The 27,231-nt window shown below is 63.2% G+C and overlaps 3 protein-coding genes across 19 annotated transcripts; 1 reads left to right on the top strand and 2 right to left on the bottom strand.

Moving 5' to 3' along the window:
• On the bottom strand, window positions 1–6,962 carry TAGLN2 (transgelin 2). The gene is made up of 5 exons (XM_042975675.1): window positions 6,876–6,962; window positions 1,981–2,187; window positions 1,399–1,573; window positions 1,011–1,113; window positions 1–758 (listed from the first exon to the last, which is right to left on the bottom strand). The coding sequence occupies exons 2-5, from the start codon at window positions 2,158–2,160 to the stop codon at window positions 617–619; spliced, it is 600 nt and encodes a 199-aa protein (XP_042831609.1). The 5' UTR covers window positions 2,161–2,187; window positions 6,876–6,962; the 3' UTR covers window positions 1–616.
• LOC122235754 (vegetative cell wall protein gp1-like) lies at window positions 4,162–15,971 on the top strand. 9 transcript variants are annotated; one of them, XM_042975672.1, is made up of 7 exons: window positions 4,162–4,963; window positions 9,233–9,267; window positions 10,585–10,809; window positions 13,844–13,891; window positions 14,152–14,308; window positions 14,419–14,804; window positions 15,776–15,971. In XM_042975672.1, the coding sequence occupies exons 2-6, from the start codon at window positions 9,240–9,242 to the stop codon at window positions 14,711–14,713; spliced, it is 753 nt and encodes a 250-aa protein (XP_042831606.1). In that variant the 5' UTR covers window positions 4,162–4,963; window positions 9,233–9,239; the 3' UTR covers window positions 14,714–14,804; window positions 15,776–15,971. The 9 variants fall into 9 exon arrangements, 5 of the variants coding, with proteins under 5 accessions (XP_042831606.1, XP_042831607.1, XP_042831605.1 ...); XM_042975673.1 differs by lacking the exon at window positions 9,233–9,267 and having other exon boundaries at window positions 4,162–5,603; window positions 14,419–14,483; window positions 14,632–14,804; XM_042975671.1 differs by having other exon boundaries at window positions 4,162–5,603.
• On the bottom strand, window positions 8,432–26,368 carry IGSF9 (immunoglobulin superfamily member 9). 9 transcript variants are annotated; one of them, XM_042975662.1, is made up of 21 exons: window positions 25,841–25,855; window positions 25,058–25,175; window positions 23,579–23,833; window positions 23,155–23,343; window positions 18,611–18,763; window positions 17,773–17,927; window positions 17,402–17,519; window positions 15,050–15,433; window positions 14,813–14,955; window positions 13,579–13,719; window positions 13,046–13,162; window positions 12,727–12,877; window positions 12,400–12,523; window positions 11,982–12,157; window positions 11,461–11,711; window positions 11,204–11,288; window positions 10,925–11,101; window positions 10,659–10,701; window positions 9,484–10,344; window positions 9,096–9,223; window positions 8,432–8,931 (listed from the first exon to the last, which is right to left on the bottom strand). In XM_042975662.1, the coding sequence occupies exons 3-21, from the start codon at window positions 23,634–23,636 to the stop codon at window positions 8,750–8,752; spliced, it is 3,636 nt and encodes a 1,211-aa protein (XP_042831596.1). In that variant the 5' UTR covers window positions 23,637–23,833; window positions 25,058–25,175; window positions 25,841–25,855; the 3' UTR covers window positions 8,432–8,749. The 9 variants fall into 9 exon arrangements, with proteins under 9 accessions (XP_042831596.1, XP_042831595.1, XP_042831602.1 ...); XM_042975661.1 differs by lacking the exon at window positions 25,841–25,855 and adding an exon at window positions 25,359–25,514; XM_042975668.1 differs by lacking the exons at window positions 25,058–25,175; window positions 25,841–25,855 and adding an exon at window positions 25,359–25,514 and having other exon boundaries at window positions 15,050–15,195; window positions 15,292–15,433.
• Window positions 26,369–27,231: the final 863 nt, after the last annotated feature.

Here is a 27,231-nt window from a genome sequence, read left to right as displayed (position 1 = left end):
TCCAAAAAAAGGCAGAGATATTTATTTAAATCAGCAAACTCAGGTTTTTCAAGCCCTAGCCACAGCAAGGGGAATGGAAAATGGGAAGCCAAGAGGACCCCTGCCAGGGGCCAGCTGCCTTGATGTGTGGTGAGTGCAGCCCGGCTGTGGCTGGGGAGGCTGGGGAGGCGGCCGCCACAGGCCTCTCCCTATAAATTAGGTCCCTGCAGCCACAGCTGGGGGCGAGGCATGCTTGCGGAAGGAAGGCCGGAAGGCGGCGTCCCTGACCCCCGGCCAAGGAATAGATTCAGGGCACGGAGCTCAGGGGTCGTGGGGAGAGAAGCCAAAGGGCAAGTGAAGAGGTATGCGGCTGGGGGGTGGCGAGGCCCCCAAATTTTGGTCCCAGGAGAAAAGAGGCCAGTTGTGGTTGGTCCAGTTTGGGTGGGTTTGAGGAAGGGAATGTATTAGTAAGCCCAGGGGGAGAGCCCGCCGTCGGGTGCCCCCCAGAGGAGGCAGGCCAGGCCCCCGCCCTGGCAGAGGGGAGTCTGCGAGCCCCAGGGGCTCTCGGGGAATGTCACTGCTGAAATATACATATATATTAACCATCCGTGGGAGGGCGGGGCAGGGCGCGGTGGGATCAGAGGATCTGGCGGGGCATCCCGTAGCCGGTCATGCCTGCCTGGGACGCCCCGCGGTTGGTACCCATCTGTAGCCCGATCACGTTCTTGCCCTCTTGTAGCTGGTTGTCCGAGAAGTTGCGAGGGTTCTCCTTGGATTTCCTGGGGCGAGAGAGAGTGCTGGTGAGAAAGGGGCTGGAGGCGGCCCTGGTGAGTGTCTTCCCTGGGGGCTCGGGTGCTGCCGCCAGCTTCGCTCCCCCCGGAGCCACCTCCCTCCCCGTGTCTCAGAAGGGACAGTCCCTTGCCGTCCCAGGAGAGCAGCGAGGACTCGGGATGGTGAGGGATGTAAACGTGCTTTGAGCGGGACCATTTTCTAGGGACGGGGACAGGCCCCGGGCGCCCCGCGATACTCACTTAGGAAACCAGTTGGGATCTCCAGAGAAAAGCCCATCGTCCCGGGCTACCGCCAGCCCACCCAGGTTCATCAGCGTCCGCTGCACACACGCCATGTTCTTTCCTGGGAAGGGGAAGGCGGTGTGTTGGCCTCGGCCGCGCCGGGGGCCCTGGGTGCCGGGGTTCCACCTCCACCCACGTGGTCAGCAAGCCTGGCTTCCCAATTCTTCTCCTCTTCATCCCCACACCCTCCACCACCCCAACCCCCAACACGGCCCACTCCTCCATGAAAAACACACACACACACACCCCTGTCCGCGAGGTGCCAGAAACCCACCCGCTCCTCCCTTCAAGACTGCCTAGCCCAGCCTCTGGCCTCCAGGGTGACGGCGCCCCGGCCCCGGCCCACCTTCCCAGAGGTCCACAGTCTGGAAGATGTCGGTGGTGTTGATGCCATAGCGTTCGGCCGCCTGTAAGAACTGAGAGATCTGCTCCATCTGCTTGAAGGCCATGGTGGAGGCCTGGATCTTCTTCACGGGGGCCTGCCCCTCGGGGTACAGCCCGTTGATGAGCTCACACAGCACCTGGGTGAGGACAGCAGGGGTGCAGAGGTGAGGCCGTGCTGCTGCCAGAGACGCTCAGCCCCCGAGGTTCCTGTCCTACCTGAAGGCGCTCCGCCTCCCCCGGGAGGGATGCCCGGGCTCCCTCCCGCCCAGCCCCTGCCTCTGAACCCAGAGTGAAAGCCTTGCTGTGCCAGCATCACCGCCTAGAACACCCCCCTCCCCCCCACCCCGGTTCTTCCCCGTGTCCCCTCGGGCCTCCCTTGCGCTCCGTGGGAGGGAGGAAAACACGGGTCCTCTGCAAGATAGGTGCCCAGGCTGAGGAGGAAGCGGGACGGGTGTGCCCGCAGTTCCGCAGCTGAAATAACCCCAGGCCCTCGCAGGCCCGGCTCCGTCCCGGGCACTTGCAGTCAGAAGGGCCCAGCGCTCACCGTGCCATCCTTGAGCCAGTTCTGGAAGTTCTCGCGCCCAGGCTGGGGCCGGCCCACATCCTTGCGGCACTGGCTGGTGATCCACTGGATCAGGATCTGCTCCAGGTCTGCGTCATACTGTTTCTCGATCTTCTGCTGCACCTCCCGGCTCAGGCCGTAGGCAGGTCCCCTGTTGGCCATTCCAAAGGGCAGCGGTGGCTGTGGGAGCTGGGGAGAAGACGCGGCCGGGACCGCAGTCAGTTCTCTGCAGCCCGCAGGGACACACTCCCTATCCCCTGGAGACCCGCCATCAAAGGAGGGAACTTTCACCCTGACTCCGGGGCACAGGTCAAGCACTGCTCAGAGCTCTAGGGTTAAGGGGCCACACAGGCCATCTCTGGGTTCCCCCAACCCTATGACAAGCCGTCTGTTTGTTACACTGAGTCCTCCCATTAGATTTCATTTGAAGAGCCCCACTACTCAGATGAGACAGAAAACCCACTGGAAGAGAATCTGGGGTAAATGAGGCCAAGCCGGGGGGTTCAGCTCCTCATTTGGGGGTGGTCAGCTTTAGCAAAGGCAAGCTGGCCATTCTAACCCTTCAGCCCTGGGGAGGAAGATGATTTGGGGAGAGGAGGAAGACCTGGAATGGCTTGGCAGATCTCTGCCAGGAGCTAGGGCACTGGACACAACTGCCCTCAGTTAGCCACTGGCTTTCACTGAGCACCCACTATTTGTGCTGGGGGTTGCAGGAGAGACAGAAGCCTTGGGTCCCAGAATGCCAACAGAGAGACCAAGTGAGCACCCAGGAAAGGGTAAGGCTTGTACACGACAAATACCGCACAGGCCTACACAGTCAGACCCTACATCATGGAAATGCAGAAGAGAGTGTGGGCAGAAGCAACCTGGAAGGCTTCCTGGAAGAGGAGGTCTAAGTAGGTCCTTAAAAGATTTCGGCACGCAAAAGGAACCTCCCACGAGAAACCACTGGGCAGTCCAAACAAATTCTACTTTCCTTTCTAGAAGCTGTGGTGGGCAGAATCATGGCCCCCCAGAGGCATCTACACCCTAATTCCCAGAACCTGTGAATGTTATATGGCAAAAAAAAAAAAAAAAAAAAAAAAAGGCCTTGCTGATGTCACTGAATGAAGGGGACAGTCCCCTGGACCATCCAGGTGGGCCCAGTGTCCTCACAGCCAGGGGTCTCTATCAGCGAAGGAGGGAGGTAGGCAAGTCAGAGCAGGAGAAACAAGAAGAAAGCAGAGTCAGGTCAGGGTCAGGCCCACGTCCTGGACAAGGCCCGGAGAGGGATTCTCCCCTAAACTCCCCAAGGAGGAACGCAGCCTCACTGACACTTTGGTTTTACCAGTGAGACCTCCGGGGGATTTCTAGAGCTGCACGATGTGCTTTAAGTCACTAAGTTTGTGCTCATTTGTGAGGGCAGGAATAGGGAACTGACACGGGAGCCTCGGGTGGTATTTTTAGGGAAACCTGGGAGGGGAGGGAGGGTTGGGGAAATGCACAGGAGGGTTTAGCTTCATTTGAGGACCTCACTTAGGAAGAACTGGGTGGTTTCCAGACCTGGCCCGTGGGCAGTCTGTCCCCACCTACTACCTCACTACCTAGGTGCCCCCTCCGGGACCCCATGGAGCTGTCTCAGGAATGCTACTCATGCAAGGGGGAGCCAGGACCAGAGAAAGGACAGGACCTCAGTTCCTGTCCCCATCCGCTCTATAAATGAGCTTCCCTTTCCATTCTGAAATGCAGCCAGCTGCCTGCTGCTCATACAGGGGGAGTCCCCAGAACAAGCACCTGTGTTCAAGGACAGGAAAGGGAGACACTCTTGCCCCCCACATCCGGCTCTAGACCAGGTCAGACTTAAGGGCTGAAGTCACTCAGCCTCCCTCTCTCCCACACACCCCAGGTTAAACAATCCTGCCCCCCGCCATGGGTCTTGGGGCTCAGGAGAAGAGTCAGGTCACAGGGGCAGAGTCACCTCAAACCCCTCTGGCCGCTCAGCCTTGGGTCTCAGGCTAGTCCCCTCCCCCGCACTCCAACATGGCTGTTCCTTTCCACTCCAGCTTATCCAGCAGCACATTTCCCGAAGGAATCCTCCCCACAAATCAGTTATTTTTATACTTCATTAAGAGCAACCCACCTCCCCACCCCCCACCCCACTTCCCCTTCCCCCCCTTCCCCTGCCTAAAGGCTGGGCCAGATAAATGTCGGTCTGGGCCTTGACCCACATCACCAGGCGCACACGCACACACACACACACACACACACACACACACACACACACTCAGCTGGGGGAGGGCAGGCTGAAGCCTGTGGAGCAAGGAGGACAAGTGTCTCTCCTCCCAGCCCAGCCTCAGCAGCCCAGGGCCCCTGGCACACAGGGGCATGTCCAGGAGACCTGAGATGAAGGGCAGAGGCGGGGGCCTGCAGCCACCAGTAAGCCCCCTTTTCTTGGCCCAATGTCTAGACCTCTCTTCTGGGAGCAGCTTCACTACGGTCCCCTGGGCCTCAGGGCTGTGTCTCCTTGGAGCCACGTGGCCTGAGGCCAAGGGATCACGATGGCCGGGGAGAGAAAGGGCAGGAGAATCATTAACCCAGGCAGCAGGGTTAGCGGGGGAGAGCAGTGGAGAGCAGTGTCCCCTCCATAGGGGCAGAACGGACTTGGCCTCCCAGACCCACCTCTGGGCACAGGGAGGACGCTGAGGGTCCCTCCCCAACTCTGGAGACTGGACCCAGCTCCACTCTGGGGCCACAGCCCGTGAGCCCTGAGGTGCCACAGCTGTGGGGCAGAGATCTGGGAAGGGGAGGGGCCTTGGGAAGGGGTGGGGCAGCCCAGCCAGCCTGTCCACAGCTGTTTCTCCTCCGGCTCCCTGGGGTAGGCGCCAGCCGATGGGCCGTGGCTGGCCGGCTGGAGCTGGGGCGCCCACCCTGGTGACGCCCAGGGGACCTTCCGCAGCCCTCCCTCAAAGGAAGGGAAGACAGCCAGGTGCCTACTGGGGTGGGGAGCGGTGTAGGAGATGCCTGGAGCTGGGGGTCCAAACAGAGATGACCGCTGAACCACCTGGGGGGCGGGCCTGGCGCGGGAACAGCCCTCACCCCCACCAGAGACCCGGGGCAGGACGCTCACCTCGCCCCACCCCACGCAGATGTCAAGGGAAAGGGTCCCTGGCTGGGGTGTTTGGTGCGGAAGACAGAGACTCTCCATTCATCGTGCACGCGGGGGAACTTCCTAACTCAGAGTCGGGGGGGGGGGTGGGGGTCGGCGCTCTTCTGAAAGGGCGAGATGGGGGTCCCTGTCCCCAAAGTGAAGCGCACAGGAAGCAGGCGGAAGCAAGGATGGCGGACACCTGTGACCAAGGAGCCACGCGGGGCAGCCCCCCCACCGTCAAGTCAGTGAGCAGAAGAGAAAGCTGAGGCTGCACAAACAGGAAGCCTCAAGGCTCGCGGGAGGAGGGGTGAGGTGGGGGCCGTTGCCATGGCTTCTGTGTACCAAACACAGGAACCCGGCCAGGGTGGGGGCACCAGGCAGAGACACGCACTCCACACACATGGAGTGGTGACGAGGCTCTGGGCACCGGGGCCCGCAGGCGGCATCCTTGGAAAGGGGCCCCTGGCCGCGTTCTCAGGTGTGGACAGGTGCAAGGGATTCCGCAGCGGGGGAGGCGGGGGGCAGCTGCGGAGGCCATGGGGGGGGCATCTGGAGGAGTGCGAAGTTACAAGTTTGGGGGCAGAGAAACAGACTCCGGGAAACAGTTCAGGAGAAGAAATGCCCCGGAAACCGAAGGCCTGTCCTTCGATCCTGGAGGGAGAAGGGCTGGGGTGGAGAAAGCAGCAGAGGCCAATCCCCAGGGGGCAGGAGAGGGCTGGGGCGCTGGAGGGGGGGGTGCAGTCGGCCAAAGACGACCGCGCCGCCTCCGCGGGGCGGACCCCCCCCTCCCCAGCCTGCCTTGGCCTTCTCTGTAGCTGTGGGTCTTCCCGGGGGACTAGGGAGGAGAAATGGGGGGTGGCGCCGGAGAGGGGGAGCTGTCCCTCTCTTTGGTGCTCCGCGGTCAGAACTCGGGAAAGCCCATCCAAGCCACTGGGCCCCCCCCCCATCCCCGGGACCCTCACTCCCGCCACGCTTTCTGCTCCCAGATGCCAGGCTCCCCCCAGAACTTCCCGGGCACGGGCTGCAAGGGGGCTCTGGGAGGCCTGCGGGGCCGGGAAGGCGGCCGTCCACTTCCGGTCCTGCAGGACCGGCCCCGCCGCCCCGCCTCGCCACACCCAGGGCCGTTACAGCCGGATGAGTCACCCACAGCCCGCCGCTGGGGTGACGCAGTGGTCTGGGCAGCCCGCCCGCCCGCCCGCCCGCGGCCCCCGCCGGCTTTCCCAGCAGCAGGGGGCGCGGGGTGGGGGCCCCGGCCGGCGAGGGGGGGGGGATGGTGGACCGGAGCTCCTGCAAGCAGCCCCCTCCCCACACCACCCGCGCGCGCCGGCGGCGACCCCCCGAGGTCGGGGGCCTCTCCTCCCCAGCCCGCGACCCCGAGTCCCCAGGAAGACGGCCGGCGGGAGGAGGCGCAGAGAGGGCGGCCCCCGCACGTGCTCCTGCAACCGGGAAGCTCGGGGTCGCGGGGAAGCTCGGGCGCGCGGTCCCTCGGAGCCCGCCAGCCACGCCCCGACGCCCTCCGCTCGTCAACCCCGACGGCCCGGTCCCCATTGCGGACGGACGCCCCGTCGGTGCACCCGCACCCTCGCCTGACCTCATCGCCCGGCAATGCCGGGTCGGGGCTTGGGGACAGGACCCGACAGCACCGGGCGCGCAGAGCCGTCGTCGGACCCTCGCGCCGGCCCCGGGAGCAAGTCGCCGGCGCGGGCCTCCCGCTTCCCGGAGGCGCGCCCCCCGCCCTCCCCCTGCTCACCGTTGGCGGGCCGGCACGGCGCACTCTGGACGGGGGCTGCGGGCCGAGTGGCGCGCCCGGGCCGGGCCGGGGGTTTTCAGCGGCTCCCGCCTCGGACGGGGCGGACCCGGGGCGGGGCGAGCGCCCAGAGGCTTTAAAGGCGCCGCAGCGCCGGGGCGGAGGGCAGAGCTTGGGGAGAGGGGCAGTGGGCGGCAGGGTCTGGGGAGTCGGGCCTCCGCGGGCGGCTGCAGTGGTCTCCACCCAGGAGAACCACCGTCTGCACCTGGGAGCTCACAACGTGTGCCTCGGTGGGAAGCTTTTTGCCTGGAAGATTAGCGCAAGACTGTGGGCGTGTTTACGTGGGAAGAAGCGTCTTGATTTAAAAAGGGTGGTTAGGTAAACGGAGGCACGGGAAGACCCCACCCCCACCCCCCACCTCCAGCTGGCTAAGGTGGGACAGTACCGGGGTGCAGGCCAGGACAGTACCCGCATGTGCTCCCGCTCTCCACCTACTTCAGGCCTGGGCAGGAACTGACAGTGAGGTCATTCTTTGCCCCCGGGGCCCAGGGGGCGTGACCACTGTTGGGACCCAGGGTTCAGACCTGATTTCTTCCCCTTAGTCTCCTCCTCTCTGACCCGGCATCTCTTCCTAATCCTGGAGGGATCAGAAGAGGAGGCCTTAGGGGAGGAGGGGGAGGCTGGCAGTTCTGTGTCTGTGAATGGAGGGCAGCATAGCTTAGGGGTTGAAGGAGCACCCCTCTTCTGGCTTCTGCTGAGCAGTCCCCCTGGGGTGGAGTCTCTGCCTACACCCACCAGTGGGGTTCTTCCTGTAATGCAGAAGCTACTGTTTGGCCTGGTTTCCAAGGACATCCACCACCAGCGTCCTTCCACCTTTCTGTGCCTCGTTCCCCAATCCTGCCCAGCCCTGACAGCCAGGTCCACCAAGTGATTCCCTGGGCGACCCACTGTTCTCACTCCTCTGTGCTTTCTGCCTGGGATGCTTTCCCTCCCTTGACCCACTTCTGATCTGCTCTACCCCATGCCCACTGTGTGACCTCTGGGCAAATGACTGAAGCCTCTATGCTTCAGCGGGCCAGCCTAGAAAACAGAGAATTCTACCGACCCCATGGTTACAGAAAAGGAAATGATATACATGAATAGCCTAGAGCAGTGCCTGGCCCATAGCAGGTGCTCAGCGACACTAGCTATTACTGTTAGTTACTCCCATCCCGTGAGGAGCTCCCCAGGGGAAGCACTGTCCCCAGTCTGTGCTGTAAGCACTCATTGTTTGTGGGCTCCTTCCTCTGTGCTACCACAATATCCAACACCTAGCTTTATCACAGAACTTATCATATCACACTGTAACTGTTTCTTTGCCTGCTTCACCAAGTGGCAAAAACTCACCAAGGGCAAAGGCTTGACTTCGTGAACTTTGTTTTCTCAGCGTCTAGCTCAACGGTTGGTCTTTAGTAGACGCCCTCAGCAGGCACTCAATAAATGCTTTTTGAAAGGATGTTGAGTGCAGCCCTGTCCACTCAGGAAGGGCCGCCTCCTTTTTAAGGGTTCGGGGCTTTTCCTACCTCCCTCTCAGATGCAAAGGCAGAAGACACACAGAAACATTTGTCAGACTTTCTTTATTCACCTGTAAAAAACCTCACCCACACCACAAACACCATCACCGTCACCACACACACTCACACACACACGGGCAGATCTAAGTTCCCTGTCCCAGTCCCCGGACTCCGGGGGCCCGGCATACACACCTCCTAGCAAGCCCACCCAAGCCCACCACCACCAGAGCTGCAGGAGCAGTGTTGCAGGCTGGAGCTAGGGCTTGCTGGGGCCTCCCCTCTGCAGGCTCTGTGTGCCTTCACCCAGCCTCCTATCAGGCGCTCTCACAGCAGAGTGGCCTGTTCGGGGTGGGGCACTGGCTGTCTATAGACCGGTGGCCGGACCCTAGTGGCATCGCGGCGGCGACGGAAAGCTAGGAATTCCTCCCGGAGGACAGCACAGCGGGCCTCGGGGCCAGAAGCACGGGCAGCATTCAAGAGGCCACCCTCCTCTGGAGTCTTCACATCTGCAAGAGGGGGGCACAGCAAGGACAGGGCTGGGGGTCACTGGTGCAGATGAGCCAAGGGAGAGCAGGAGGAGCAAGGCTGGGGCCCGGGGCCCGGCTGGGAACAGACGGGGGGAGACGTGGAACGGGGGGTGCCGCACCGCCTTCCTGGGGGGCTCACACACCTAGCTCTGGCTCAGCTTCAGGTCGGGGTCGAGGGCCAGCCGCGCCCAGGTGCAGAGTCTCCAGCAATTCCATGTCCCCAGGGAATTCTGAGTCCCACTCATAGTTTTCATCCACAGATGTGTTCCTCCTGTCACAGGGGACAAATGCGTGGTACGGCGAGAAGAACAGAGGGTGAGCAGAAAAGCCCAAACCCAGAGTCCCCCAACTCAGCTTGGGCCATGGGTTTCCCCCGAAGATCCCCAGACCTCGGCAAAAGCTTCTAAAAGGAGACAAGTTCTCCTGGTCCCAGGGTGGGAGAGCCCAGAAGGCACAGTGTATTAGGAGAGGGGTGGGGCAGTCTGGGCAGGGACTGGAGCCAAGGTGGGGAAGGGCAGGGACTGTCCTCACCTCTTGCTGACTGTCACCACGTGTTCCCTTCGGGGCCACCTCTCAGGGCCACTGGCCCAGCTGCCGGTGTCTCCCGGAGCAGGGCTGAGGTAGCTGCCTCCCGCAGAGGGGGCTGTGGAGGGGGGCCGAAGGAACGAGGCGCTGCCCCGCCCGCTGCTCTGGCTGGTGAGGCTACCCCGAGGGGCGGCAGGGAGAAGGCTTGGCAGCAGCCGTTCCCTCAGTGTCCAGTCGGCCAGTGCCGTGTACAGGGGCTCTGGGGTGGCCCCGGCCCCGACCACAGCCCCAGGAAGCGCTGCCCTGGGGGACACGGTGGCGGAGTCCAGGGGCTGAAGGAGAGATGAGGTGGGGCAGGGCCGGGTATCCATGTAATCTGGGGGTGGAGCAGGCCCGGGCTCCTCGAAAGGGGGCCAGTCCCCGTCCACATTCATCTCCCGGAAGAAGGGCAGGCTCAGGTACTGAAGCAGGGGTCCTGGACCAGACAGAGGACTGGGCGGGGCCTCGGGAGGGGGCCCCACAGGGCTGATGTCTGCAATGCAGAGGGGCTGGGGCATCCCACTGGGGCTGCTGCTGCTGCAGTCATAGGACCTGGCCTGGTGCTGGGATGGGGTCCGAGGTTCAGCTCGCTCAGAGCCTGACCTTTCCTGGGGGGTCCCGGCGCTGGGTCCCATCACAAAGCGGCCGTCTGGTCCCCGGCAAATGGGCTCCAGGGGTAAGGGGCCCCGGCTAGGTGGAGGATCCGGAGGGGGGCTGGGGGGACCAGCGGGCTCCCCCCAGAGCAGACTCTGGCGCAGGCTGGGAACTGGGGAGCCCTGGAGCTTCAGCTTTGCCACGCTGTCGGGACTGCCCGAACCCGGAGCAGAGCTGGGGAAGGACAGGGGATCCGGCTCTGTGGCAGGGAGCCAGGCCCCTTCCCAGGACCAGCCTTGAGAGGTTTGGTGAACAGAGCAGAGCTAGGGACAGCGAACAGACACCAGGACCCACGTGGTGGAGGGGTGGCGGAAAGGCGCACAGGCAGCAGTGGGCAGCCCCAGGCTGGGACCTCTGCACTCCCACCCTCACCTCCTTCCAACTTCTGTTCCGCCCCTCCCCGCCCACCCCAAGGCACCACCGAGGAGGCCAAGACAGCGGGGCGCAGAGGGAAGGCCGAAGGAAGCGTAGGAGGTGGAGGGACTTACTGCGGAGCTGACTTCCCGGGCGGGGAGAAGATAAGAGGCGCATCTGTTCGGGCAGAACCAGAGGTGACACCGGCAAACCTCAGGCCCTCCAGAGCCCCAGGCGCACAGCCTCACCCAACACCCGCCGGCAAACCCTCCCCGCTGGGGACAGGCAAGTGCGGACAGACAGGACGCACCTGCCCTGCGCGGGAGGCGGGTGGCCACCTCCGGGGGGCGGGGCTGGGGCGGGAGGCGGGGCCCGCGGGGGCGTGGCCTCGGGGGCCTACCTTGGCGGAGGCGCTTGCGGCGGCGGCGGGCTGCCCTGCGCCGGTTGGTCAGGCAGGCGGCCAGGACGCTCACGAGGACAGCCACGCCCAGGAAGCAGACCCCGCCCACCACGCCGGCCAGGACCGGCTGGGGCAGGAGGCCTGGCAGCTGCGTGCGGGAGGGGTACACCTCCAGGCCTGGGCGAGGGGTCACGAGGGGCGGTCGGTGCCCGCGACAGTGGGCTCAGCGCCCCCCCCCCCCCCCCGTGCTTACGCTCTGCCCTCCCGCCGGGTTCTCACCGGAAGTGGACACGTTGGCCGTGTTGCTCGGATCGCTGACATAGCTGCCTGCGAGGGCCACGAGGCGGAACTCGTACAGAACGTCCTGGGGGTGGGGGTCCGGGGAGGGGGTCAGGACCCAGCACCGCCCACCCCAGCTCTGTCCAGAAAGACTGTGCAGTTGGGAAGGGAGGGTGAGAAGCCCAGGTTTGGGGAACGGAGCCGGGGCCCGGAGCACCGCGGGGAGGAACCTCCCGGTGCCTGCCTCCCACACATACCTTGATGAGTCCAGGTACCAGCAACTGCATTTCTGTGCCTGCCACGGCCCGGTCTAGCACCTCCCAGCCCTGGGAGCCTTGCCGCCCCTCCAGGACATAGCCATCCAGTGTTTTAGGGACCAGTTCTGGGGGATCCCAATGCAGGAGCACCCCCCGGGGTGTCCTCACTGCCACCAGGCCTCGGGGAGGTGACAGGGCAGGTGACATCTCAGTGGGCGGAAGACTGGGGGCAGCTGGCGTGGTGGGAAGCCCTAAGCAGGGCAGACAGGCATGAGATGGGGCTCCCAGGACCCTTCCACAACATGCCAACCCCTCTATTCCCCGCCCCCAACTCCATGCTCAGCCATTCTCCCAGAGCCCCTAAAGACACCCCCGAATCACGTTCCATAAACCCCTGTGGACCGCAAGCTGCCCGGCTCCTCTGCCCCCTCCCACCCAGGTCGTGCCAAATCCAGGTTTTCCCTATCAGTCCTATCCCGTCCGGTCAGATGCTGGCATTGGGGCGGGGGGAGATCTCTCACCCTCGGGGGCAGACAAGACGATCTCACTGAAGGGCCCACTCCCCAGCTTGTTCTGAGCTAGAACGCTGAACTGGTACTGGATATGGGGCTGCAGCCCCAGCACCAGGAGGTAAGCAGCCCCCACAGGCACTGCCAGCGACACCCAGTCATGGTGGGTTCGGTCAGGACGCTTGGCCCTGGAGGACATGAGGAAACGGGGGGACTTCGTTACTAGGAGGGCCAGGAAGCTCTGGAGTCCAGAGACTGACCTGTCCCCTCCCCTCAGCCGTCCAGGATCTCGGCACCTGGGCCCTGAACACCAAAGAGCCCCCTGGAAACAGGGCAGCAGAGTTAGGGCGGGGCTGGGATGGAAGGGTGGGAGGAAGGGCAGAGGGCCAGAGGGAATCGGGTGGGGGGACAGGAGCGGCAGATCACTCACAGTGGGGTATACCAGACACTGAATCTCTGCAGATAGCCACCATCAAAGCCGGGCTCCCAGGAGACATTGGCACCCTTGGGCAAAGGCACCACGGACACATTGGTGACAACGTGTGGGCTGGTGCCTGGGGAGGGGGAATTGAGTTGGGGGGGGGAGGGGAGGCTGGTCAGGTAAAGAGCTAAGGAGGGTTCCCAGGGCCTCTGACCTCCAACCCATCACCCCAGGGCCCCCTGCCCCCCATCCCCATGTGGACCTCCAAAAATGATTCTCTCGTCCCCTGTCCCACATGGGTTCCTCTAGCCCCCAGCCTGCTCTCCAGCCACTAACCCAGCACGTAGACATGTGTGGAGGCGGCCACTCGGGCCACAGCATTGCTAGCGGTGCACTCCCAGCGCCCATGGGCCTCCTTGGTCAGCGGTCGCAGGATGAGGCTACTGTTGCTGCCCACCTGGGCCTGGCCCTGCGGCCCCCGGCCCACCTACGGAACCACTGGTCAGCCCTGAGGACACATGCGGCCACCCCTCACCGAGGGCAGCTCCAGCGTCCTCCCCACCCTGCCTCCGATGGCTCCCTCCTTCCCGCAGAATGACGAGAGGCAGGGGTGCAGAGCGTGTGCGCATGGGCAGAGCGGGGCTAGGAGCCTTACCTTGGCCCAAGAGATAGCAGGAGGGGGGTCTCCCTGGGCAGAGCAGGGGATGAGTAGCTCCCGCCCTACTTCTTGGAAATATTCTTCCTTAGGTCGTTCTAGAAAAGCTGGGGGAGCCTGCAAGCCAGATCTGGCATTGGGAGGGGCCTCCCGCACTGCCATCGAAGGGCCGCTCCCCTCTCTGGGGCTCCCATCACACCCCATCTCCCAGGGTCTCCCTACCTGTTGTCTCTGCTCCCCGGCGGGGCTGGAGGGAAATGGGGGTCTGGGAGGCCTCTCTGGGGGGTACACACCTCCCCGGAACACCCTTCACCCTCCCCTCTGCTTCACACCCCTTTTCCTCGAGGCCAAGGTTAGCGAGTTGGGCAGGCAGGTATCTTACTTTGGGGACGTACGCGCCCCTCACACCCCACCTCGCCAGCACCACCTCTACAGAAATCGCCGGCACGGAGTCTGACAGCCGCCGCCGCCACCGTTGGACTCCGAAGTGACTGCTCTGCCCCCCTCGCCAGGGCGCCCGCAGCCACCCTCACCTTGAGCAGCACGCGGGTCACCGGGGAGGGCCCTGCAGTACCGAGACTGTTGTAGGGGGTGCAGGAGTATTCTCCCAGGGCATCCTCGTTCCCCAGGGCGATGATCAGGGAGCCCTCGGGGCCCTGGGACCAGCCAGGGAGCTGCGGGGAAGTGAAAGCGGTTCAGCAGAGGCTGGAGAGGAAGGAGAAGGCCACATCCCTGCAGAGGACTCCTCCTCCAGGCCTGACCCCTCTCTGAACTCCAGGCCTACGCTTCTCTTTCCAGCGGCGCCCCCTGGAGCTGAGCCCTGCCTGCCGGGGTGTCCGGCACCCGGTAACGAAAGTCAGCATCTTCCACTCCAAATCCTTTCCTTTCCCTGCCTTCCCTGTTGTTTGTCAAGGGCCCCACTGTCCCCACTAACCTGGACTGCTCACTCCCCCGTCGAATTGCTCACCAGATCTCTCCTCTGGGAAGGCCTCCATCTAGGCATGAGGCCCGTCCACGCCCAGGACCCCCTCACCTCTCACCTGGACCACTTCACAGCCTCTGAACCCCTCTCCCTGTGTCCACTCTGCCCTCCATCCACCCGACAGACTCAACTCCCGCTCACAGCTCCGATGCTGTCGCACCACCGCTCAACAGCTTCACTGGCTCCAACTGCCCGCAGACTTTTTTTGTAACTTCCAACAAAAACGTATCCAGTCCTCCCATCGCAGAAGCCCCCGGGGACGGGGACACTAGGATTAAAAGGTGTGGTGGTCGCCCACGAGGGCGGACAAAGACCCCAACTGCTTGTAAGAACGTAATATTCACTTGGTACCCACGCTTCTCCCGCTTGGCCCCAACCTGTTTCTCCGCAGCACCGTGTACCCACGGGCATGTGGCTCCCCTCAAACTCGAGGACTCGTCACGCCCTACACGCGAGGTACCGTTTCCTGCCTCGGGGCCCTGGTTCCTGCTCCGAACGTCTGTCCACCCCCCCAAGGCCCATCACCAAGGTCCCAGAAGTTGTTGCTGATCTGTCCTCAACCAGCCCCGGCCTTCCAGCAGAGTGTCTGTCCTACCCCTTCTAGGCTGTGCCCTCCTTCAGGACAGATGCTGTGCTCCTCCACAAACACCCCCACACAGCCCCCCAGGGAAGGGGTGTATCCCTAGTCACTGACTTGAATTACACTGAGCTAACTCCACCCCAGCTGACCTGCCCAGGATCACACCAAGCCACACTCTTCCTTCCCCCCGCCCGGAGGTCTGTACCTTATCCAGCTGCAGGGCCTGCCCATCCTTGGTCCAGCTGACGAAGAGCAGTGGGGGGTTGGCGCGGACCGGGCACCGGATCACCCCCCGCATGCCTACGGGCAGGGGGGTCTCAGGAGGCATCGCTGTCACCCGCGCTGGGTCTGGTGGGGGAAGCAGTGGCAGGTTGTGGGGCAGGAACTAGGCCTGGCCCAGGGGGAGGGAGCAGGCTTGGGGAGGGAGCCGGGTGAGGCTTACAGAGCACAGTGAGGTAGGCAGAGGCCGAGGGCGGGCGCCGGAGGCCGTTGCTGGGCACGCAGGTGTAGCGGCCTGCATCGTCCGGCTGGGCGGCCAGCAGCCGCAGGCTCCCGTCTACCAGGATCCGCACTCGGGGCTGCAGGCGGCTGCAATGTGGCATGTGTGGGCAGGGGTCCAGGCTCGCTGAGCCGGGGGACTCCTCCAAGGCTGCCCGCCGGCCCCCGCCCACCCCCAAGCCCCACCTAACGTGGAACACGTTGACGCTGTCCTGGAACCAGCTATAAGTGAGGTTGGTGGGGTACGCCTCGGCCCGGCAGGCCAAGGAAACATCCTGGGAGGCATTGACCGTGCTGTTCTTGGGGGGCACCACGATGACCGGGGGGCCTGTGGGGGAGCACATGGGAAGAGAGAGGCCTCAGCCCTGAGGTCCCCTCTACAGTTCTTCCTGCCATCTGCCCTCTGGCATAGGGGAACTGAAACAGCCCTAACCCCTATACCTCACGCAAGTTCCTTCTCTTCCCCAGACCAGATCCCCTTCCCACCAGGGACAACCCAATTCACCCGGACTCCCCCGCCTAGAACCTGCGTGTGTGTGTGTGTGTGTGTGTGTGTGTGTGTGTGTGTATGTTGGGGAGGGGGAGGCAGGCTCACTCTCTGCTCATTTACCCTTTACCTCCCTCCACTGTCGCCTGCTAAATCACCTCCACGTGCCCTACCCTAATGCAGGTGCCCAACACCTCACCAGCGGATACAGCACGATCCCCGACCGAGGCTCCCCCATCTGGCCACTCCAGCGGCCATTCGCACAGAGACACCCCCTTTGGCCAGAACACAACGCTTCTGTTCAAGGACTCACAACTCCTGGGGCGCCTGGGTGGCTCAGTCGGTTGAGTGACCGACTTTGGCTCAGGTCATGATCTCACAGTTTGAGAGTTCGAGCCCCATATCGGGCTGTGTGCTGGCAGCTGGGAGCCTGGAGCCCGCTTGGGATTCTGTGTCTCCCTCTCTCCCTGCCCCTCCCCCACCCATGCTCTGTCTCTCTCTGTCTCCGAAATAAATAAACATTAAAAAAATCTTTTTTTCAAGAACTCACAACTCCTGGCTCCCACCACATCAAGCTTGAACTTCTCAATCCAGCCTCGTGGGCACTCAGGATCCAACCCCTCCCGGCCCGGCCAACCGTCTTTTCATACGCCAACCCTTAAGAACTCTTTTAGCTCAGTGTGGGCGTGTCGTGCCCCTGAGCCGGCTGCACGCCTTTGCTCTCAGAACCCCCCGTCTGGAAGGCTCTTCCCACAGAGTCTGGCCAGGCTGCATCATCCCTGCAAATCCGTCCCTCCCTTCTACTGCCCCACTGCTCTCTCCCCTCCCCGGACTCCGCTGCCTGGGTCGTCGGGCATAGGAGGTGACGATCCGAGCCGGGGGGCCCTATAGGACACGACAGACACGCGGGGCGCTCCGCTGAGCACCTCCCTGCACCATTTCTTTTAATCCTCACAAGAGCCTTCTGTGCCAGGAATTACTGTCTCCACAGATGAAGCAGTGGAGGCCGAGAGGCAGAGAGAAGTGAGGGCCCAAAGTTAGCAGGGTAGGCAAGACTGTTCAGGCCTTCCTGACCCTGGCAGGCTTGGCCCTTAACAGTTCCTCAGCGCTGCCTTCCCACAGAACCAGGGAAAGTGACACTTCACTAACTCATCTGCCTTCCCTTTAGAAGAGGCTCTCCGAAGGCAGAGTCCAGGCCATCTCTTAGCTTTCCTTCTAGACGGAAGGTCTCGGACAGGAGGTACTAAGTGCTGATCACTGTACTCAACTGAACCTGATTAAATTCTCAACCTAGTCCTAAAATGTAGATATGAACCTCTTTATATATAGATGAGAACCTGGGGGGCTGGGGGGGTTACACACCACACTGCTGGGCCCTAAATATCTACTCGTCCATTCACTGCTCCTTTTAAAATTAAGATGCTGGTTTTTAGAGGGGCGCCTGGGTGGCTCAGGCGGTTAAGCGTCTGACTTCGGCTCAGGTCGTGATCTCACGGTTGGTGAGTTCGAGCCCCCCATCTGGCTCACTGCTGTTAGCGCAGAGCTCACTTCGGATTCTCTGTTCCCCTCTCTCTGCCCCTCCCCTGCCTGAACTCTCTCAAAACTAAATAAAACATTAAAAAAATTATATATATATAGAGAGAGAGAGAGAGAAAGAGAGAGATGTGGTTTTAGAGCACCAGCCTGCATTGGTAGCTCCCTTTCTCTCCACGCCCGTGTCCTCTCCTGCTACATGCACCCCCAGCCACAGGTCAGAGCCCCCCCCATACAGGTCCCTAGTTCCGGCCCGCAGCACCCCCACCAGAGCACCTAGCACCAGCAGCTGGGTGGCGTGGGAGGCACTGCCCTCGGTGCTGGAGGCTTGACAGGTGTAGACCCCAGAGCTGCGGCGTTCCACCCGCCGGATCCACAGCGTCCCATTCTGCACCTAGGGTAGGAGGGGATGAGGAAGGTTCCTCCCCGCCCCCTGCCTCCCCTTCCCTCCCTCCCGCGGGCCTCAGACCCTGCACTTCCGAGTCTGGCCGGCAGAGGGCAGCAGCACCCCAGGCTCAGGAAGCCGGTGAGGCGTCCCTCCCTGGCCAGTCTCCCAGCTCGGCATTTGGCCCTGGGCCTCTAGCCCCGCCCCCCAAGCCTCCCCCTCACACCCTATCAGGCCCACTTAGCCCAGCCCCGGGACTCACTTGCACCTGGCCCTGGCCCTGGCCAAGATCCTGTCCTCGGAGCTTCCAAGTCACATGAGGCTGTGGGCTGCCACGGGCCACACAACGCAGGGTCACAGGCTCCAGTTCCTGAACTTCCAGCACCTGGGGAGGGGTCTCCAGGAACTGAGGGGGTGCTGCGGAGAGAGAGGCATCAGGGGATGCCAGAGGGGCTCTCAGTCCAAAGAGCAGGGACACCGGTCAGGGCTGCAGGCCTCAGCCCACCGGCCGGCCCCACTGCTCGGGAGTCCCCAGCCCAGGGCCACCCTGCCTGCTGAGCTCAGGCCAAGTGAGGGTGGCACCAGCCCATCCCCACACTGGCCTGCGGACTTAGCAACTGGGGCTGTGCACAGGAGGGGTGTCAGAGCCGGGGGAGAGCTAGTGGCCCCTGGCACTGCTCTGGGGGTCCGGAGGCCTGGGTCCAGACTCCAATCTGCCCCTAAGCAGCGGCAGGATCCAGTCTCCTCATCTGTGAAAGGGGAAGGATTCTGACCTTCCTTCCTTCTTAGGGTTGACAGAATTCATGAGGTCCGGGGTGAAAAGGCATTTTTGAGAAAACAAAACACGGTCTCAACACGTGAGTCGTGTTTCGCTCAGGGCCCGGCAGCCCCCTACCCATTCCCCTCTCCCGGCCAGAGAGGCAGGGACCGGGAAGACAGAGGAAGTTCCAACACTGGAGGGCAGGCGTGGCGGTGGAAGGGGCAAGATGCAGACAGTGAGCCAGCAAACAGGAGTGTCCGCGAGGGTGGGGCCCCGGAACCACCCCCCCCAGAGGTCCTCATCATGCGCCCCCCCCCCCGACCTGCCCCCAGGTTCATACAATTGACTGTGAGGTGCACCCAGGAGCCGTTAACAGAGTCGTCCTCAGGGCTGTGCTTGTCCAGGAAGAGCACTCGGCACTCGTACCAGCCCTGGTCTTCCGCTCGGAGCCCCTCAATCCGGAGAGATGCCCCCTTCTGCAGCCGGACTCGCCCTGGGGGAGGAGCCCCAAACCCTGGTCACGCTGGTTACTCTCAGAGGTCAAGAACGAGGCCCTGTCTCCTCCAGTCACCCTGATCCAGCGGGGACCGGAGAGACACAGGTGGGGCTGGGGTCACCGAGGGCAGATCCCTCCATTCAGCCCCGGATCACTCCTGCCTTTTAGCAGCTGAGATCCAGTTTAGACAAAGAGAAACCCAGAGTGGTAGCAGGTGCACAAGACACCCTACTGAACCGCAGGTGGCTTCAAGGACCGTTGGGAGAAGGGCGGTTTAAGAGCCACACTTAGGGGCGCCTGGGTGGCTCAGTCGGTTAAGCGTCCAACTGGGGCTCGGGTCATAATCTCGCGGTTCGCGAGTTCGAGCCCCGCGTCGGGCTCTATGCTTATAGCTCGGAGCCTGGAGCATTCTGTGTCTCCCTCTCTCTCCGCCCCTAACCCACTCGCATTCTGTCTCTGTCTCTCTCAAAAATACACATACATTAAAAAAAAAAAAAAAAATTAAGAGCCACACTTAGTCTCCTCGTGAGTCTTACAGGATCTGCCCCAGCCCTGGGCTCTTCGGAGGGGCAACGTATGGCTCCTGGAGGACCCCTCCCGCCAGAGCACTGGCCCTGGAAACCTCAGCAGTGTTTGGGGCCCAAGCAGGGACCCAGACCTCGCCTACCAAAGCCCCTAATCCCTCGGGGCTATTATCAACGGCCTAAGCGCCTTAGGGTGGCCAGAGTCCAGCCCAGCCAGGCAGCAAGGTCAGCAGCCTCCTCACCCCATCCCTTCACGCCCCAGGGCACCCGGGGCCCCGGCTGACCGGCCACACGGAGCTCCACAAAGCCACACGGCCACAGCACAGGCAGACACACACGCCCACCCTCCGTCAGCATCCACTACGCCACCAGGTTCAGACTGAGGCTGCCCCCCACATCCCTCGGCCCCCTCCCCACACAGCTTCGGGGGTCACCGGCAGTGCCGCCTAGTGAGAGAGGCCCACACTCGGGAGCCAGGGAGACCCAGAGCCCAGCTCTGCGGTGTATTCCCTTGGGCAAACTGGCCGACTCGGGTTTCATCCGGAAAAAGAGGTGAAGACCAGTCTGGCCGGGGAGGGAGGGGGGAAGGGACGCGGGGCAGGCAGGCGGCCCACTGCTCACGTACTGAACACAAGGATGAGCACAAGGTGTGAAATCAGAAGCGGGACTCGATCTCGGGCCTCCCCTTACCTGGTGGCAGGTCCTCTCCGCCCACCCCCAGCAGCGGCTGGCCCCACCGCGCACCACACCGCCCTGCCGGCACCTGGGACTGCCTAGACCCCTCTCCGCCCACGTCTGCCTAGACGTCACCGCCCACGTCTGCGTGTTCAGCACGGGTGATCTTTCCAAAATACAATCTAAGCCTGCAGGGATATAATCTAGTGCCGTCAGGGAAGGAGAGGAGACTGAACGGTCTGAGGCAAGTCTTAGGCAAGGGACTTTTTCCTTCCAAGGACGAGGTCCAGGGGTGTGGACTCTCCAGGATGGGCGGACCTGTTTCCAGGGCTAGGTGTTGAAATCTCCACCTAGGAGATAAGCCTAGGCCTTGCGGGTAAATATTTAACACAATCACACCCTTCCACACACACCCCCTTCGGGATCCCTCCGTAACCCCCATCTGCGTGGCCACGGAGCCCTGCGACCCCAGAGTGCAAAGTCCCCTTAAGTTCCAAAAGATAGCCACTTCTCACTACGGTTGTCTTCGAGCTCTACGAAAAAAGCAAGAAGAGGAAGGGATATTGAGCACTGAATGTGGACCATGTAACATTTAATCCTCGCAGGAAATCCATTCGAGAGGAAAGGACGGACACGAAGCTTCCTTCCAAAATCCCACGGCTTGTAAGTGACAAAGTCAGGCCTTCTTTCTCCAGATGCGGAACACTTTCCAGTGCACCGTGGGGTTAGGATCAAGTGACGCTCGGGGCACACAGCACTGACCACATCCAGGGTGTTCCCACTCAGGGCGTTGGTGGTCAGCGGATAACGGTTCTAAATGTCTGCGGATCTGAACATTCAAGGAGGCATACTGCGTGCCATCTCTTTTCTGGGAGATACGGGCTGCTAGACTTGTGGCACGGCACAGGAAGATGGCCAGGGGCAGGCAGGCAGTCCTGAGTCCTCCTGAGTCCCGGGCCCCTCCCGGAGGCCCACCCTCCCCCCGCAGGGCCACAGCCTGGTGGGCTTCAGACCCTCCCCCGCCGTGCCCCGCCCCGCCCCGCCCCGCCCATGCAGGGGTGCGTAAAGGAAGCGGGAGACACTGACTGCTCTCTCCAGCTCTCAGAAGGCAGAGAACCCACACGCACGTGCATGTACAAGCTCACATACACAGTTCAAGAGATGCTCCTTGCTGTGTTCAGAGGTTCCAAGGACCACGAAGCGAGAGGACTACTGCTTCCCGGGAGCTGTGACCACAAGGAAGGTTTTGCAGGAAAAAAGGGGAGAGGCCTGGAGGGTGGAGTGTTCTGAGAATAAGAGAATTGCCTCGGGGCGCCCGGGTGGCTCAGTCGGTTAAGCATCCGACTTCGGCTCAGGTCATGATCTCGCGGTTTGTGAGTTCAAGCCCCACGTCGGGCTCTGTGCTGACCGCTCAGAGCCTGGAACCTGCTTCGGATTCTGTGTCCCCCTCTCTCTCGACCCCTCCCCCGCTCACGCTATGTCTCTCTCTGTCTCAAAAATAAATAAACACTAAAAAAGGAAGGAAAAAAAAAGAGAACTGCCTTGCAGCAAACAACTCGGGACAGAGAGAAAACTCATGCCTTTCTGCCAGCCGCGCTGTCACGAAGTTCCCAAGAAAGACAGCATGAAAGTCAAAGACCAAGTCAGCGCGAGGGTTAGGAAGGCGTCCCAGCCTGTTTTATACCGCTTTTCACCACTTTGTGCTAGTCTGTAAATCCCGGCCCCTCCGCCAGATGGATTCTGGAGTCCTCAAAGGTTGGGAGCTGGGGTCTCAGGCGTGGTCCCTCCCACGTTCTAGGCCACCAGCCTCACACACGCAGTCCCAGACCATCTCTCCTTCACTTGCCCAGAGGGCTTATGACAGGACGGCATTGTCCTTAGCAACCTCCACCTCCCGTTGCTTAGCAACTGCGGTTCGGAGTCCCCTGCACAAAGGCCGAGAGGCCCCTTAGACGGGAGGCAGTAAGAGAGTTAATGGGCACAGGGCCCTCCCCCCCAGCTCTGACTCCCCAGACTGGCTGGACTAGCTACTGGGGGGCGGGGGCAGGGGTGGGCACTAAGGGCAGGGGCAGGAAGAAGCCCTGGGGTTATGGCTCACAGTTCCCGCAGCTCAGAGCCACACGGAGAAAGGAAACCCACAGGTAGCACCGTTGCCAGCCGGCCAGCCAGCGGCTTGTCTGCCCGAGGGATCCCAAGACGGGTAGAGAGAAGGACAGTTAGGAATCCCAGGAAAATTCCTCTCCCTGCTCCGCTCCACCTGCCCCTGCCCTGTCCTCAGTCAGGCAACATTCTGTATCTACCCAGCCTCAGCCCTCAGCCCAAACCCCTCCCGGCCCAGCCCCGGCCCCGCAGAGGCAGGGAGGGCGGGCTGGTGGGCACGACCAGCTTTTTTTGTTTGTTTTTTTTTTTCACCCCACTTGTCCTAATTGGGCCCTGCTTTCATCAGCTCTCACGGGGCTTGTGTAGACACATCCGCTCCCACCAGGCTGTTTGCCAACAACTGCCCCCGGTTTGAAAATAAACTCTCCCTCCGGCGGCACCTGCCTGAGCTCAGCCTGCCCCTCAGGGACAGCTCAGCCAATCCCAGAGCCGCTCTCAGGATTCAAACTAAAGAGGGGAAAGGTGGGGGTCCCCTCCCCCATCAGCGTCCCCAAGGTGGCCTTTCCTGGGTTTCCCTCTAAAGACTGTCTGGCCCAGCAGCCCCCAGCCCTCGCCTCGGGCCCTCCCACACGCTGCCCTCTGAGGCCTGCACTAAACCGCTCAGATTAAGACTCCATTCGGGATTAGGAGGAAGCCCAGACCTCTGAGGGAGCCAGCAGGGGTGCGGAAGGCAGCTCCGGGTGGAGGGGGGAGGGTCCATACATTAGAACAGAAGCCACATAACCCAGTCTGGCCCCATCCATTCCCTGACCCTTAGGGACCCTGGCCCTCTCCAGCCCCCCCTCCGTGCACATGCACCTCTGGACGGAGACCCCCCCCCCCCAGCCTCCGCTGGAGAAGCACACAGGCCACAGACCCACCCACCCTGCTGCCCGTCAACCCACCTGCCAGCCGCCTAGAGCCCCCCAACTGGCATGACGCAGCGGGGGAGGGGGAAGGCAGAGCAGTTAAGAAGAGGTCTTGCCCTCCCCCCACCCAGCCCCCCTCTGTTGGGGTGTTCACAGTACCTCCTGATCCCCCTTGTCTTACCCACGTAATCGGGGTCAATTCTGGGAGAGTAGAGGCCGAACTGGATGAAGATAGGGAGCAGGAATCCAAAGCGCAGCCACTCGATGACATGTAGCGGGGGCCGGCCAGCCGGGGGCAGCAGGTCACAGCCCAGCACCGCACTGTCGCCAGCCCGGCCCACCACTGACCCCACCTCAGGCTTCCCTCGACCTGCGCGGACAACAGGGACCAGAATCAGGGCAGGGACAGGAGGCTCCCTCAGGGTCTCTGCACGATCCCTAGGACTCTGTGAAGTGGCTGAGAGAAGCCTCGACTTCTCCAGAACCAGCGCTCTTCGTCCCCTACCCCGCGTGCTCACAGAGAACCCTCCCCTCCCCCGCCCCGGGGAATGCCCCCCCCCCCCAAGGCCGGCGGGGAGCTCTTGAGCCCAGGGAATCCGGCTCACCGTCAGCCCCCTGGCTGATGACCAGGCTGAGGACGGCCAGACCAAGGCAGCAAACCATAGCCCAGCTGCCTGCTCGGCCGGCCCCTCCTATCCACGGGGCCCAGACGGAGGGGCCCGGGAGGTGTCCACAGCCCAGCAAGCCCCGGGAGGGATGCCTTCTGATCCGGTAGCAGGTTTCAGCTCTCACTCTTCTGCATGGTTAGGGCTTGGCTCACGTAACACCTGATGCAGCCGCTCCCTGGAGCACCACCAGATCTAAACACAAAACACAAGGCAACATGCCGAGTGGGCCAATACTGGGAACCAGAAGAAACCCCACCATCAGAGACAGGCCAGGAGGAGAGCAAACAAAGAGAGAGGGGAGCAGAGGAGCAGGGGAGGGACGCAGATACCAGAGATCTTGCCGCCCTGGGGGATAAGGGCCGGGGTGGGGGCTCTGGGAGAACCAGGGAGCACTGGGTGGGGAGTCCTGACAGGGGAGGACACGGGGAGGGTGGGGCAGAGGAGTTGGAAAGATCTGAAGAGAAGCATTCTGGGGAAACCCGGGTTACTGACGTGCCCGGAAAGCTGAGCTTGGAAAAGGATTTGTCAGAAAATGGGAGATGAAGGGTCCCCATGGCTCAGCCCCTTCTCTGTTCTTTCCCTAGTCCTGATGCTGATAACAAGTAGCAGATCGCCAGGGAGAACCAGGATTACTCCTTCACCCCACAGTGACAAATAAGGACCCCGCTCAGGGCTTGCTCAGGGGCACAGAGCCAGTGAAGGGCAAAACCTGGGCGGGAACCCCCAGAAAGCGGCCCCCAGGGAACCCACGCACACAATCCCTTGCCCACCTCCCCAGCCTCTGTGACTCCTGGAAGCTGGGGAGGGACGCCGTATCTCTTTCTCCACTCAGCCTCCCAACACTGCTTTAGCAGTGACTGAGTCAGGCAGCGGGGCGAGGAGATGCCTCCCCCACCTGCTGGAACTGGGGGCCGGGATGGCACCCTCCAGGCCTGGGCAGGTCCCGGGACAGGCAGCTGGCACCACTTTCCCTTCATGATGCTGCCAAGCAGCCCTCGCTCCGCCAGACAGCACGACCCGAGTGCCTCATCCCAAAGCTTCCCATTCGCTCTCCTCCAGTGTCCTCAGGGCCCAGACTTTGCCAGGCTTTCCCTTCCCCAGCCCTAGAGGCATGGTCCCTGAAGCCGGAAGCCTGCCAGTCCCTAGTGAGTACAAAGTGAGCCCTGGGGTGCGCAGGGTGGGAACTCCCGTGGGCCCCAGAGGGTGGTCACAGTGGGCTGGGGGCGGGACTGCTGCGGCCTTGGGCCCCCGCAAATCCAAGCGGACTCTGCTCTGGCCTCCACCCCGCTCCCGGCCTCCCAGTCCGGACTGGCTGGAAAGCATCCCGCCCTCCTCCCCCGCCCCCCCCCCCGTGTCTCTCAGCCCGACCCCTGCCTCTACTTAATGGCCCCGCGTATGTAACTCCGCACGACTCACCAGCAAACCTTCCCCTGGCTTCCCTCTGCCCGCGGCGGGCTCTCCCATTCTTCCCCGAAAGAGCTTCTCCCAAACGGATGGAGCCCCAGTTCCCTCGCGGCTCAGCTTTCCGAGCGCCCTAGTAACCCGGGTTTCCCCAGCATTCCTCTGCTTTCCCTATGATCTTCCAACTCCTCTGCCCACCGCGCCCCCTCCCCATGCCCTCACCCGTCTGGTCTCCCCACCAAGTGCTCCGATTCCTGCTATCCCTACTTCTCACAGCCCCCCCCCCCACCTCTCCGCAAATTCCCATTTTCCACACCTGATCTCCAACTGCACCAGGTCCTCCGCGGTTCCAGGCACTCCCTTCCCGTCGCCCGCAGAGTCCCCACCCATCCTCTCCGCGGGAATCGCCCTCCCGAAAATTCTCCGGCCCCAGCCCACAATACTCTCCGGATACCCCACCCTCAATTCCCTTCTCCTTCGCCTGCTCCGGACCCCTGAACTTCCCCCCCTTGCTTTTGGACACCCCCCCCCCCAAGACCCACCCCCCTGCACCGACGCGCGCGCACACACACACACACACACAGACACACACGCACGCGTTACCTCCAGTCGCCTCCGGTTCTCCGGGAATCCCCCTCCCCGACCCGCCCCCCCAAAACCCCACTTCACTCCCCAGAACTCGAGTTCTGCTGCCCCCGAAGAATCCCACGGCGCCCCCAGCCCCCGCCGCCTCGGCTCCCCCGGAACTCGCGAGCCCCGCCGGCGGCCGTCCCTGCCCCGCAGCGCCCCCGCCCTCACCTGCCCGGCGCCGCGCGGCCCGGCTCCCGCAGCCACACAATAGGGGGCGGGCCCGCCTCCCGCCCGGCGCCCCAGCGCCCGCGTCGCCAGGGAGACCGCCGCGCCCCGCCCGCCGCCGCCGAGGGGGCCGACCCGCGGGGCGGGGCGGGGCGGCCGCGACCCCCGGGCGGCCTGGGAGTTGTAGTTTCGGGAGGGCGGGACGCGCGGCGGCGGGCTCGGGTCGCCCCCTGGCGGAGCTCCGGGCGCCGGGCGCCGGCCGGGGAGGGAGCGGGGGAGACCCGCCGCGCGGGCCCCGGGTCGCCGGAGCTGGCCCGCCGTCCTCCCGGGCCTCGCCGCCCGCGAGCCCCCGCCGTCCGCGCGCGGCCGGGGAGAGGCGCGGGGCCGACAGCCGAGCCCGGCCGGGAGCGGGACCCCCGGGGGGATCCGCGCAGCTCGGGGGGGCCCCCTCGGCTCGCGTCCCCCGCCCCGCCCGCCCCTTCCCCGGCCCGACTGGAAATACCTGTCTGCACCCGCGAGCTCCCAGGTCCCGGCCCGGCGCCTCTCGCAGGGTGCCGAGGGGACCGTGCGCCCGGGCCCGGCCTGCCGAGTCGCCCCCTCCCCGCTGCAGCTGCCAGCGCCTGCGACCCGGCGACACAGGCCCGGGGCGGGAGGGCAGGACGAGAGGCATCCCGGGGCGGGGCCCTGCAGGGTGCCGGGCCCTGGACCGCGGGCTTCGTAGCGCTCGGGTCACCCGCGCAGAGACCCCGCGAGGCGGGCGTGACTCTGCTTGACTCGGGAGAAAACGGAGGCGCAACCAGGTGGAGCGACTGGCCCCAGACTTCCCACCTCGGGGACGGATGTCCTGCCGAGCCCCGAGCGGAACTCACACCCAACCTGGACGTCATCAAACCCACCTCCTTAGAGACCTCAGGCCGACAGATGGCTGGCATTTCTGCTCCTGGGAGCTTTCTGCTTGGTGAACTTGGGCCGCCTCAGGGATGGGGGGGGGGGGGGTCCATCATGCCTTCCCCAGCAGGCTTCATTAAGCAGCGCACCTGCCCAGGTCCTTTCCATTGACCGCTCACCCCAGCCCGAACCCCCGTGACCCCGCCTGACCACGCCAGGCATTTCATTCATGGAATCATGGCCTCAACCAGGGTGGGGTCAAGGGCTCACACCAGCATCCCAGCCTCCCCCTCCTTCCGGATGATCTCGGCCCCAAGGGCCCACATCCTGGGCCAGGAAGCTCGCCCGCCCTCTTAGGAGTCCATTCCATCCTTAGAGAGGGACTGCTGGAAAGTTCTTCCAGATGTAAACGTCTGTGGGCTTTTTGCCACAGCCTGAGGTGAAAATGTGCGGGGAGAGGGGGAGAAAGAAAAAGGCCCTAGAAAAAGAGCCTTTTTTTTAATCCC

This window comes from Panthera tigris, chromosome F3 (genome assembly GCF_018350195.1).
Source record: "Panthera tigris isolate Pti1 chromosome F3, P.tigris_Pti1_mat1.1, whole genome shotgun sequence".
In the NCBI taxonomy this organism is placed as follows: domain Eukaryota; kingdom Metazoa; phylum Chordata; class Mammalia; order Carnivora; family Felidae; genus Panthera; species Panthera tigris.
The sequence above is the reverse complement of the archived record's forward strand: the minus strand, read 5'-3'. Positions and strand labels throughout refer to the sequence as shown.